Below are 12015 nucleotides of genomic sequence, written 5' to 3'. Positions count from 1 at the left end.
GACATGCGATATGCCTGTATAGTAGCATAGTGTATAACGGTCATACAACCTCTGTCCGCAGAACTGCATGTCCAGACAGTCATGTTGAGGTTGGGGGCTAGTTTGTGTTTATTTTGAATTCGCAAACCGAACGAACTGAACATCATACATGTTCAATGACAAGGGAGCGAATGAGGTCCAAGTAACCATGGTAACCCAGGCATGGGGAAAGGTGACACAGATGAAAAGAAAATATGGGGAAAATATTATTATGTCATTGGTGTAGTGCGCCGAGCCGCCGACGCGGCATGGCCCTGGCTGCTGCTACAGCACCGACGAGCGGCGAGTCGCCGGCGACCGTGACGGCCCCACAGCCCAAGACCATGGAACGAGGAAAAGTCTGGAACGAGGAAGTCGAAGACGGTAAGAGACCTCTGCTTGCACAACTCATTCCTCCCCGTCCCCCATTGAAGTAATTCACTTGCATGCGATTGAGGAGGATACAGTTCTTGTATGCCAGGAAAGGAGATTGAAGGAGGTCACGAAGACGAAATGTATCTACCGTTGGGTGCTGCACCCAGTGCCCGCAGTGTCGCCAGTGCGCGGTCCTGGGACACAGTTGCTCAACTGCACCCACGGTTTTCTACTTACAGTCCATTCAGAAAAAAGATGAAAATTGTCCTAGCTTTTGGCCAAAATGGGTCAATTTTTGGGTTTTATCACAATTTCTTTGGCAACCCCCATGGAATGCTCTTCCAATTGTGTTTTTGAAGTGTATTTCTCCAAAGAGCAATCCACAACGAGAATAGGAGTTCAGCCAGGTTTTGCCCCCAAAGCACTGAATCGGGGAAAAACCATGAAAATCCAGGCCGTTCACTGCACTTGCATAACAGTACATTCGCGGTTCGAACCACAGTTGAGGCACCTTTTTGGACCCTTTTTTAAGTTTCGAATCTCGCGGTACTGCACAGTGTACCACAAAATCACGAAAAATCACCAAACACGGGAGCTCTCCAGAGCCAGCGCTCGTCTTTTTCTGAATGGACTGTGGACCGTGCAGTACATCTAACATGGAGAGAGTGGGCGAGACTAAAACATAATGGGGTTGGGGAACAATGCATGCGCTGGTGCCAGGGAAACTCCAGCACATCCGCAAAGGAACTGGAATTATACTTCAATACCGGGAAGAATGCCGGGACCTGCTGTACTTCATCGTCATCTCTCACAGCAGATTATGTTGGAAATTCTCCCAGTACACTAGCATCCATCTTCATGAGAAATGAGAAACCAGAAACAAAACAAAAAACTTTGAGGGCAGGTCGTACTGTATCAATTTTATTTACCGTATTTTCCCGAATATAAGTCGACTTCGAATATAAGTCGACCACCCCAAATCCAGGAGTCAATTTCATGAAAAAAAGTTTTTATAGCTCTATGACACCCACACATAAAAAATGATGAATTCTCTGCGAGAAGAGATCATAATTATCATGCCAGTAAGACAAAATCTGAAAAATCTGAACACAACCAGTGTCATCCAAATGTTCACATGGTTCGTACGGTAGTGCATTTTTGTACGGACACTCCAGTCACTTCATTTGTCGTGCCAGATTCCCGTATGTAAGTCGAGTTCCGTTTGTAAGTCGAACCCCAGGTTTTGACAAAATTTCTGGCGCACAGAAGGTCGACTTATATTCAGGAAAGTACGGTATTGCAGCATCTCAAGACGCAGTGGACACTCCGGTCAAAGTGAAGAGAGTGGGTGATAGCCAGCCACGGCGATAAAGATAAGTAGGGGTTAGGAGGGGAAACGAAAGATTTACGAATCGGTATTTCGGCCGTGAAACGCCCTTTGGCACAATTTGATCTGATCAGGATCACTCAGCGCATTCAGGAACCCATTCAAGAATAGGCCCAAGAGTCGATTCGAGAATAGACCGAACGGGGGGACTTGACCCCGGTACCCACCGTTTATCTACTATGATCTTAGACCACCCCACTATGCCTGTCAACCCATAGAATTATCTACAATGTACACGATGTTTTGTGACCTGTCCATTTTCCCTGTAGCATACCGGTTTCAGCTGGCTGGCTTTCGCGATGCCACCGAGTATGAGCATTTTCACGGTGAAGATCTGGTAAGAAGTTTCGCTGATATGGTGCTTTGAACTTCACATATAGTCAATAACAGCAACAACAACAACAACAACAACAACAACAACAACAACAACAACAACAACAACAACAACAACAACAACAACAACAACAACAACAATTGCCGATGGTGCCATCGTGAGAATAAAGAATTCAAACAAACAATATCTCTTATTGGCCATTGGCCATCGCGAGAATAGAGATTTGAAAACAACAACAACATACGTAAGAAAGTCCGTTGCTCCCCACAACGAAGTTCGTACTTTTCCGCCAACTTTAATTGACACTTGACCCCAAGTCCAAGTCAAGTGGGTGGAAAAGCGAGCGCTCCAGTGTGGGGAGCAGCCAACTTTCCTATAAAAATCAAAACAATTAAATTATCATGGAAGGTGCTACCACATCTTGTTCACATAAAGTATTTTGTGGAGTATAAACCTCATCCGGATTTTTTGTTACGATGTACACACATCTACCATGGTGATCACTATCAATTTGAACTGATTATATCCACAAAGAACGATATAGGGCTTGAACGTGCTACTTTGAACTACATGGCAACCAGGCTGGTGTCATGAGAACACTGACTTATGGATCCAATCAGTCGGATCTAGTTTTGGCTCGTGGCACGGACAACAGCAGGGCCGGCGGAACCGCTCCGGTCGGTCCGGCCATGGCCGGACCAACTTTTCGGCCACCGACGATTTTTTTAGGACGCAGTAATGTCATGTTGTGATCATCGATTGTACATACGTACGCGTATTTGCGATCTCACTCTGATCTTGCTAGGCCTCCGCGGAATGTGCCGGCATAATTTCGGGAATTATCGGTGTGATTTTTAAAACGGGAATTATTGGCAATTTTGTGGAATAATCGGTAAAATTTGAGCAATGCCCCCCTTTTTTCAATTTTTTTCCATTATACATGTAACACCCTTATTTGTACCAAAAAGCTCATGATCCTGAAGTAACTTAGTTGGTCGCCCGGTAAAGAAAGAAAAAAAAAGCTTCCAGCCGAGTTTCACGCGAACCGTGATTTTTTGCCCGTTTTAAGTGGCAAAAAACCCGTACGCGGCACGGTATCTGCAAAAAGGGAAGAAAAAAAAGAATTATTGTGAGAATTATTGGTGGAATTACGGGAATAATCGGTCGAAATTTTGAGCAATGCTCAAAAGAATTATCGGTAAAAATACGAGCATATTCCGCGGAGGCCTAGATCTTGCCGTGCACGCGTGCGCGCTTGAGGGCTAGCTGTGGCCTGTGGGCCTGTGGGGCTGTGGCTCGAGTCGCGTGACCTGAAAGCACGTGCCATGATGGATTCTACATTGTAATCTGTAGTACTTGAGGGTTTTCGTCGAGTGCTTCAGATTCTTTTACTCAACGAAGTAGTTTTTCAAATTTGTCTCGCTGTTTGGTCAGCTTAGCCGCAGTGCATGCTTAGCAGCTATGGCTTCTGTCAGCGAAGTATCTGTGCCAGAAGTGCCAGTCCACCCAACCACTTCCTTCGCGTTTCCTCTGCGGGAATTTGGGAAAAAGACAGTGGTGAAGCGCTCTTGTCACGCGTCATATTTCAAGACATGGTCTTGGTTGACCTACGATGAGCAAAGGACCAAGGAACTACAAGTTACACTATAATGTTGTAAAACGTCAGTACCGTCGGTCAGTGTCGTGCAATGTTATTGCATGAGCTGATTGTTTAGTAACTGGTGGTGTTAGTGGACATTATAGTGTAACTTATAGTTCCTTGGTCCTTTTTACTTTTTATAATTAGTCCTTGATGTAGGAAATGCTCATTTCGCTAGAAAGTTCAAGAATCTATTTATTCATTTATTTCTTATTTGTCTGAAGTCACTAACTAACTTACATTAAAATTACAGTCTTCTCAGATATTTATTTACCGGTTTTCATTCCGTTTGGCTATTGCAGACGCTCGTTTGTAGTGTGCGTCTCTTACTACGTAACTGTTTCTGCGTACCGGTAACTTCTTCAGCGGACACAGATACGTGTAACGTGTGCACGTATAACTTGTTCTACATACGCGTGCACCCCTTTGTGTGCGCATGCTGTTCCTTTTTTGCTATGCTCTTGTAAAATGAAATCATTCTTGTTTTCGAGTTATCTGTCGTCCATTGTTTGGACTTCTTTGGAGCGAATAATTATTGAAAGGAAGAGTCAAGATGTATTCTCTTGTTGGAATAATGAGCATGAGCCTGATGTCAGTGATGAGGATATAAATTTAGTTAATCCTCCAGTTCCCACGGAATTCGTATGTTGACAATTTCGTACATGGTCCTTCGAGCTTCAACACGAGCCCGAGAAATTTGATTTGTGATTATGGCCGAGACGGAGTCTGAGGATCAGCCAAAGACGACAACAGTGTCGGTCCAACGGTTAGTTCGATTGCGTGGAGCACATCGGTCAGCTGCCTCCAAATTGGTATCTAGAATCGATGATTTTGTAGAGAGGATTTCCTATGTTACGAGGAGCTCACCCGAGTGGCAAGGGGAAGATCTCAGCGTAAATGATAGAGAGGATTGTGCTTTGGACCTGAAGAAACTCCGGGAGAAAGTGGATTTGCTGGGGCGTTTGGACTCCCAAATTTTGGACGCCATCGAGGACGTCGACATTGAATCTGAAATTTGTGATGCAGCGGATTATCTTATGAAGTACGAGTCCCGCATCGGCAGGGCTACGCGAGCCATTTCAGATGCAAGTCAACTGTTGGAGAATATCGCCAGTGTACGGGCTTCCCAATCCTCACAGCCAAAGTCAGAGTCACTGTCACCCGTTTCCGGAAAGGATGAGTGCTGCACAACAAGCAAGGCCAAAGGCAATCTGGACAGTCGGGCACCAGCTCCAGATGAGACTGGTGAGGACTCGCCAGTTATCGCCCCGTGTGTCTCGCGTTCCAGTGTAGTGTCTAGTACGAGTGCCAGTAGTGGAAGCAGCTTCCACCACCGGATGAAGCTGCCCAAGCTCGAGATTCCTAAGTTCAGCGGTGACATCCGAGCTTGGTCCTCGTTTTGGGACATGTTTGGGTCGGCCATTGATGGCAATGACACCCTGGATGACGTTGATAAGTTCAACTACCTAAAGTCCTTGGTAGTGGGAGAGGCACGAGAGGCAATTGCCGGATTTGCCCTGACAGGAGCCAATTACAGGGCTGCAGTTGACGTCCTCAAGCAACGATTCGGCAACGTCCATGTCATTGTCGCCAGCCACATGGAGGGCCTCTTGAATGTTGCTTCTGTCACCAGCGAGGATGATGTAACTGGCCTCAGGAAGCTATACACCACCGTTGAGACACACATTCGTAGTTTACAGTCCCTCGGGATGAGTCGCGAGTCTTATGGATCCCTGTTGACGTCTGTTTTGATGTCCCGATTACCCGCAGAGTTCCGGCTCATTGTCAGCCGCAAGATTGCCGGGACTGAGCAGCATTGGGAGATTGGTGAGCTGCTATCGGCTGTCCATCTGGAGCTGTGTGCCAGGGAGCGAGCGGCACCGGCAGCTAAGCCAACCATCCCGATAGCCCAACCCAGAAAGTCCGCACCAGCCACAACGTCAACACTCTACACTGGTGCGCCTCAGCAACTGAAGTGCTTCTTTTGCAATGGTAGTCACACTGCCGGGAGGTGCGTAACAGTGACGAATGTTGCCACCCGTAGACAGATCTTGAGGAAGCAAGGCAGGTGCTTCCGATGCCTCAAACGCAATCACATGGCAAAGACCTGTCCGAATGCATACTCTTGTGTCAAGTGTGGTGGGAGCCACAACGTAGCCATATGTAGTGGCGAGAGGCAGCAGAAGGCAGAGATGAACACGCAGGCTGTTGCTGCGAATGCTTCCGTGGACCCTCGAAGACAGGAATCGGTATTGCTACAGACCGCCAAGGCCGTGGCTTATAATGTCACACAGTCTGATCGCAGCGCCGCTATCCGACTGTTGATGGACGGCGGCAGCCAACGGACGTATGTTACGAGCGCTCTCCGTGACGCTTTGCAACTGCCGGTCCTGGATCAACGTAAGGTCATCATCAAGGCGTTCGGCCAGGACAACACAACGTCCCAAGTAGTTGATGTAGTTCAACTTGGAATCCGAGTCCCCGACGGCGAGGACATCGCGGTACAAGCCTATGCTGTGCCGCTATTGTGTGACCCGATTACTGGCCAATCCATGCACACGTCAGTGGAGTGCTGTAGTCACCTCGATGGATTGGCGCTAGCCGACACCAGATATGACACAGGTACTCGATCAGTGGATCTGCTAATCGGCGCGGACCTCTACTGGACTATTGCAACGGGTAACATCATCCGAGGTGCCGACGGACCTGTGGCCATTGAGACAAAGCTAGGGTGGGTCCTATCCGGTCCAGCCACCGTACTTCCCACGCCAGAAGATACCAGTGCACTGGCCACGCACGTCTTCTCCGTCGAGGAAGAGGCATCAGCAGCAGATCGAGAGCTCACTGACTCCCTGCAAAGGTTCTGGGAAATTGAATCACTTGCAGACCAGGACAAGACGGAGTATGAAGAACTCGTTGAGACAATCGATTTCAACAATGGACGGTATGAGGTCAGACTACCATGGAAGGACGATCATCCATTGTTGCCGGACAATTTCCAACTCTGCAAGTCCAGACTCGTCGGTCTCCACAAACGGCTCCGCAAGGATCCTGAGCTGCTCAAGTCCTACAATGACACCATCGAAGAGCAGCTGCGTACCGGCATCATTGAACCCGTGGAGACAGAAGACAGCACAGTCGGTCGAACGCACTATTTGCCGCATCATGCTGTCGTGCGAAGTGATAAATCGACAACGAAGGTGCGTGTGGTGTACGACGCGTCAGCTAAAACAGCCGGCACGTCCCTTAACGCATGTCTGAGATCAGGTCCACCACTCACCGGCAGTATTGTGGATATCTTGTTGAGGTTCCGCACCCATGAGGTCGCGCTGTCAGGCGACATTGAGAAGGCATTTCTCATGATATCGATCGCCGAAGAGGACAGGGACGTCCTGCGATTCCTGTGGTTTGACGATGTCACGAAAGACAATCCCGAGATTGTTGTATTCCGCTTCACCCGCGTTGTGTTCGGCGTCACATCCAGCCCGTTTCTGTTGAACGCAACCGTGAGACACCACCTCAGCCAGTTCAGCCAAGATGATCCTGAGTTTGTGCAGACTCTGGCCGACGGGACTTATGTGGACGATATCAATGTGGGTGGTGAAACGGATGACGAAGTGTACATGCTGTACTTGAAATCAAAGCTTCGTCTGGCCGACGGCGGATTCAACCTACGCAAGTTTGTTACCAACTCACCTGACCTCAGACGTCGCATCAAACACAGTAAAGCCAGTCTTGCAATGGTCAGCAGCAATGGTAACTCGCAAGTCCCGAGCTCACCTGATCCAACCTATGCCGAACTGTCCCTGGGACAGCCGCAGGAGACGAGGGACTCGCTACACAAGGTGTTGGGAGTCACTTGGAACTACCAGCAGGACACCCTCATCTTCGACATGGCACAAGTGGCGCGACTCGCCAAGGAAGTGACACCAACAAGACGTCACATTGTCGGCATAGCAGCGCGCTTCTTCGACCCACTTGGCTTCCTCGCACCGGTGATCCTGCTGTTCAAACTGATGTGTCGCGATCTATGCCAGAGCAAACTGTCCTGGGACGACTCACTTGAGCCTACTCAACTTCGTCAGTGGAACAAGCTAGTCGAATCCCTCAACGGTGGACCTACCCTACAGCTGCCAAGGTGGCTGTCGTCAGCATTTGCCGACATGGACGCAGATGCCATCAGAGCGTTCTCTCTGCGGGGTTTTGCAGATGCATCCAGTCAAGCCTATGGTGCAGTCCTCTACTTGTGCGTTGACAGCGGCACTAGACGAGATGTGCAGTTCCTTGTGGCCAAGACCAAGGTCGCACCACTGACCGGGATGACGATACCCCGACTTGAACTACTAGCTGCAGTACTACTGGCGAAGCTCGTGCAATCAGTGACGACCGCACTGGAGCCTACAGTCAGTATCGAGAACGTATTGTGCTACACCGACTCGCGCGTTACGTGGCACTGGATTACCGAACAGCGTGAATGGAAGCAGTTTGTGCGACGCCGTGTTCAGGAGATACGGGAGAGAGTGCCAGCGGCAGCCTGGCGTCATTGTCCTGGCAAGGACAACCCAGCGGACGTTGCTTCCAGGGGAACCACGCTAATTGAACTTGCGCTGGACGAGAAATGGAAATGTGGGCCAGCATGGCTAAAGACATCTGACGGACAGGAAATCAGCGCTAGTAGCATGCCCGAGGAGTGCCGTGCAGAGATGAGCAGAAGAGAAATGGAAGTCGTCGACAACTCAGCCGCCTTACTGACAACGACACATCCATCGTCAGACATCGGACTGGTCATCGACTGTACCCGCTTCAGCAATTACAACCGACTTCTGAGAGTGACAGCTACAGTGCTGAAGGCCGTACAGCGCTTCAAGTCTAAACGGCAAGAGAGTGAGAGCGAACTCACGGCTGGAGATTTAGATCTCGCCGAGAAGCTGTGGATCAACCATCTTCAACTTGCGCTCCCGTCTCATCAGCACTACAAGTCTTGGCAGGCAGAATTCGGTCTGTTTGTGGACAACGGTCTCATCCGCTGCGGTGGCCGACTCCAGAACTCTGATTTGCCTCTGACAACCAAGCACCCGTACCTTCTGCCGAAGGATCACCACGTGACTGACCTGATTGTTAATGAGTGCCATGCCCGAGTGATGCATGGTGGGGTCAAAGCCACACTAACGGAGTTTCGCGCACGTTTCTGGCTCGTGAAGGGACGTCAACGGATACGTCAAATTATTCACAGCTGCAGAACTTGTCGTCGCCACGACTCGAAGCCATACACAGGACCCAAAGCACCTCCGCTACCAAGATTCCGGGTAGAGCAGACTACTCCATTCAGCTACGTGGGAGTTGACTATGCCGGACCACTACACATCCGGAACGAGAATGGTCCAGCCAAGGTTTGGATATGCCTGTTTACGTGCTGCACGACTCGAGCAGTTCATCTAGATGTCGTGAGTGAAATGTCCACGTCGGCGTTTATGTTGGCATTTCGGCGCTTGTCCGCCCGATTTGGAACACCAGCCAGTGTAATTTCCGACAACGCAGCAACTTTCAAGGCCGCAGCGCGGAAATTGGTTGACTCAAGGGTCAACTGGCTATTTAATGTCGAGAAGGCACCGTGGTGGGGTGGGATATTCGAGCGCCTAATCAAGTCGATGAAGGGCTGCTTGAAGAAGGTCATTGGCAACGCGCATTTGTCTTTAGATGAATTGCAGACTATTCTGATGGAAGTGGAGAGAACTCTGAACTCGAGGCCACTAACGTATGTATCGTCGGAAGACACCGAGGAGCCCCTCGCCCCCAGCCACTTGCTATGTGGGCACCGATTGCATGGTCAGGCGGATGAGCTTGTGCCCCAAATGGACCCGGACTTTGACTTAACTCCAGGAGACGCCAACCGGCGACTGGCATACCTCGACAGCATCCTCACCCATTTCTGGAGTCGATGGCGACGGGAGTATTTGGTTGACCTTCGCGACAGCCATCGCAGCTTGCAGACTACAGCCGGAGACGCGGTGTCACTTGATGATGTGGTGGTAATTGAGGACGAGTCAGCCAAGCGATGTCAATGGAACCTTGGAAGGGTCCATGAGCTGCACACGGGAAGAGACGGGCAAGTTCCTGCCGTTACGCTTCAGATGGGTTCAGGCCGGAAGCGCCATTACTTGAAGAGACCAGTCCAGCGCCTCTATCCCGTAGAGTTGTCTAACAGTCAGCAGGTTGACGTTGAGCAGCATGAAGACGCTCCAGCACGCCGACCAAGATCGCAGAGACGCGCAGCTGCTCACGCAAATGAGATGAGACAAGCGCTGATCACTAATAACTGCATTTAATTTGGGTCTACTCACAATTGTCCATAACTGGCCAATTGGGGGGAGTGTAGGAAATGCTCATTTCGCTAGAAAGTTCAAGAATCTATTTATTCATTTATTTCTTATTTGTCTGAAGTCACTAACTAACTTACATTAAAATTACAGTCTTCTCAGATATTTATTTACCGGTTTTCATTCCGTTTGGCTATTGCAGACGCTCGTTTGTAGTGTGCGTCTCTTACTACGTAACTGTTTCTGCGTACCGGTAACTTCTTCAGCGGACACAGATACGTGTAACGTGTGCACGTATAACTTGTTCTACATACGCGTGCACCCCTTTGTGTGCGCATGCTGTTCCTTTTTTGCTATGCTCTTGTAAAATGAAATCATTCTTGTTTTCGAGTTATCTGTCGTCCATTGTTTGGACTTCTTTGGAGCGAATAATTATTGAAAGGAAGAGTCAAGATGTATTCTCTTGTTGGAATAATGAGCATGAGCCTGATGTCAGTGATGAGGATATAAATTTAGTTAATCCTCCAGTTCCCACGGAATTCGTATGTTGACAATTTCGTACACTTGACTCTCCATCCGAGTTCATTCTTGCACCATTTATTATTATGATTTTTTAGTTTTTTCCTCCATGTCGTCTCTCCCTCTCTCTGTCTCTGTCTCTCACTCTGTGTCTCTCTCTCTCTGTCTCTCTCTCTCTCTGTCTGTCTCTGTCTCTGTCTCTCTCATCTCTCTCTCTCTGCATGTTCCTCTTAGCCGGATCGCTGGCCCAACGGCTTGGTGAAAGTCCTGAAGCTGAAGAGCGGCTACTTCTACTGCTATAACCGCAATCGTGAGTGTGCCCACAAGGACATCCACTGCACCAAGATCTACAGCTACTAGGTACACGATGTACACATGAGCTGCTTGTGATCAGCCATGCATGACTTCTGCACATTGTCAACTGTGACCATGAAGGTAACAGGTGAGAGTAGTCTTCCGCTCCAGCACTCTGCTGGTCCCGTTTATAAAAAGAAGTTCACTTGCAAACATTTCCAGTTCGTCGAGCCTGGCCGTTGCAATTGCAAGCCCCCTCAGTGTATGCAGGTCGACTGGAGTAGGGATTATGAAACATGTGAAGGGCAGAACTGATGCCAGACGGACGTGTGCTCAGATAGAGAGGCCTCACCTCACATGAATGTCCTCATCAGTTACTCCATGTTGGATTGTATACGCTGGTAGCGTCATGCTATTCTCGAGTACAGTGCTTTTCTTGTAGCTCTACTGTAGCCAGCATGTGTATGATATTCTCGCACCTACTTTAGCTAGCATGTACTCGAAGTATGTGATATTCTCGCATGCAGTTACGTGCTTATAAATGTAGGTCTAATGCAGCTAGCACTTTCAGTGTATAACGCTCAGCATATAGCAACGGAGATCAACTTTTAAATTCTTGCACTAGCCCCTCCCCCCCCCCCTCCCCCCCCCCCACCACCACCAGGGGGACTGCCAATACATCATATAGCTGCTGCGGTTGTTTCCTTCCATCTCTGCACTTGTGATTGCTTTGGTGTGAAGGCACTGCTTGTTGATCAAGTCTTGAGACTTCCTACTTTGTATAATGTGCTGGTTTGACAAATCTTCCACTCTACGTCTTTGGCTTTTCATCTATTGTGGTGACAGTACTCATCTGTTTCCCTTGATAATGCCGCACCTTTTTTTCTTCTTTTTGTTACATGTACGCAAACCCTTTCTGTATGCAATTGTAAGGTGATTTCTCTCTCTTTTCTCTCTCTCTGTCTCTATCTCTCTCTCTCTCTCTCTCTCTCTCTCTCTCTCTCTCTCTCTCTCTCTCTCTCTCTCTCGCGCTCTCTCTCTCTCTCTCGCGCTCTCTCTCTCTCTCTCTCTCTCTCTCTCTCTCTCTCTCTCTCTCTCTCTCTCTCTCGCGCGCTCTCTCTCTCGCGCGCGC

At 49.0% G+C, this 12015-nt stretch overlaps 2 protein-coding genes across 2 annotated transcripts in view; one reads left to right on the top strand and one right to left on the bottom strand.

Moving 5' to 3' along the window:
- The window catches only part of LOC135819663 (pneumococcal serine-rich repeat protein-like), a 102938-nt gene that overhangs the window by 23643 nt on the left and 67280 nt on the right, over nt 1–12015 (bottom strand). The gene's annotated exons all lie outside the window — the stretch shown is intronic.
- LOC135819674 (meiosis expressed gene 1 protein homolog) lies at nt 246–11524 on the top strand. Its single transcript, XM_065332925.1, has 3 exons — nt 246–402; nt 2050–2117; nt 10824–11524. Exons 1-3 carry the CDS (start codon nt 288–290, stop codon nt 10947–10949), a joined length of 309 nt encoding a protein of 102 aa, XP_065188997.1. The 5' UTR covers nt 246–287; the 3' UTR covers nt 10950–11524.

Source organism: Sycon ciliatum, chromosome 6 (genome assembly GCF_964019385.1).
Source record: "Sycon ciliatum chromosome 6, ocSycCili1.1, whole genome shotgun sequence".
Classification (NCBI taxonomy): domain Eukaryota; kingdom Metazoa; phylum Porifera; class Calcarea; order Leucosolenida; family Sycettidae; genus Sycon; species Sycon ciliatum.
The sequence above is the reverse complement of the archived record's forward strand: the minus strand, read 5'-3'. Positions and strand labels throughout refer to the sequence as shown.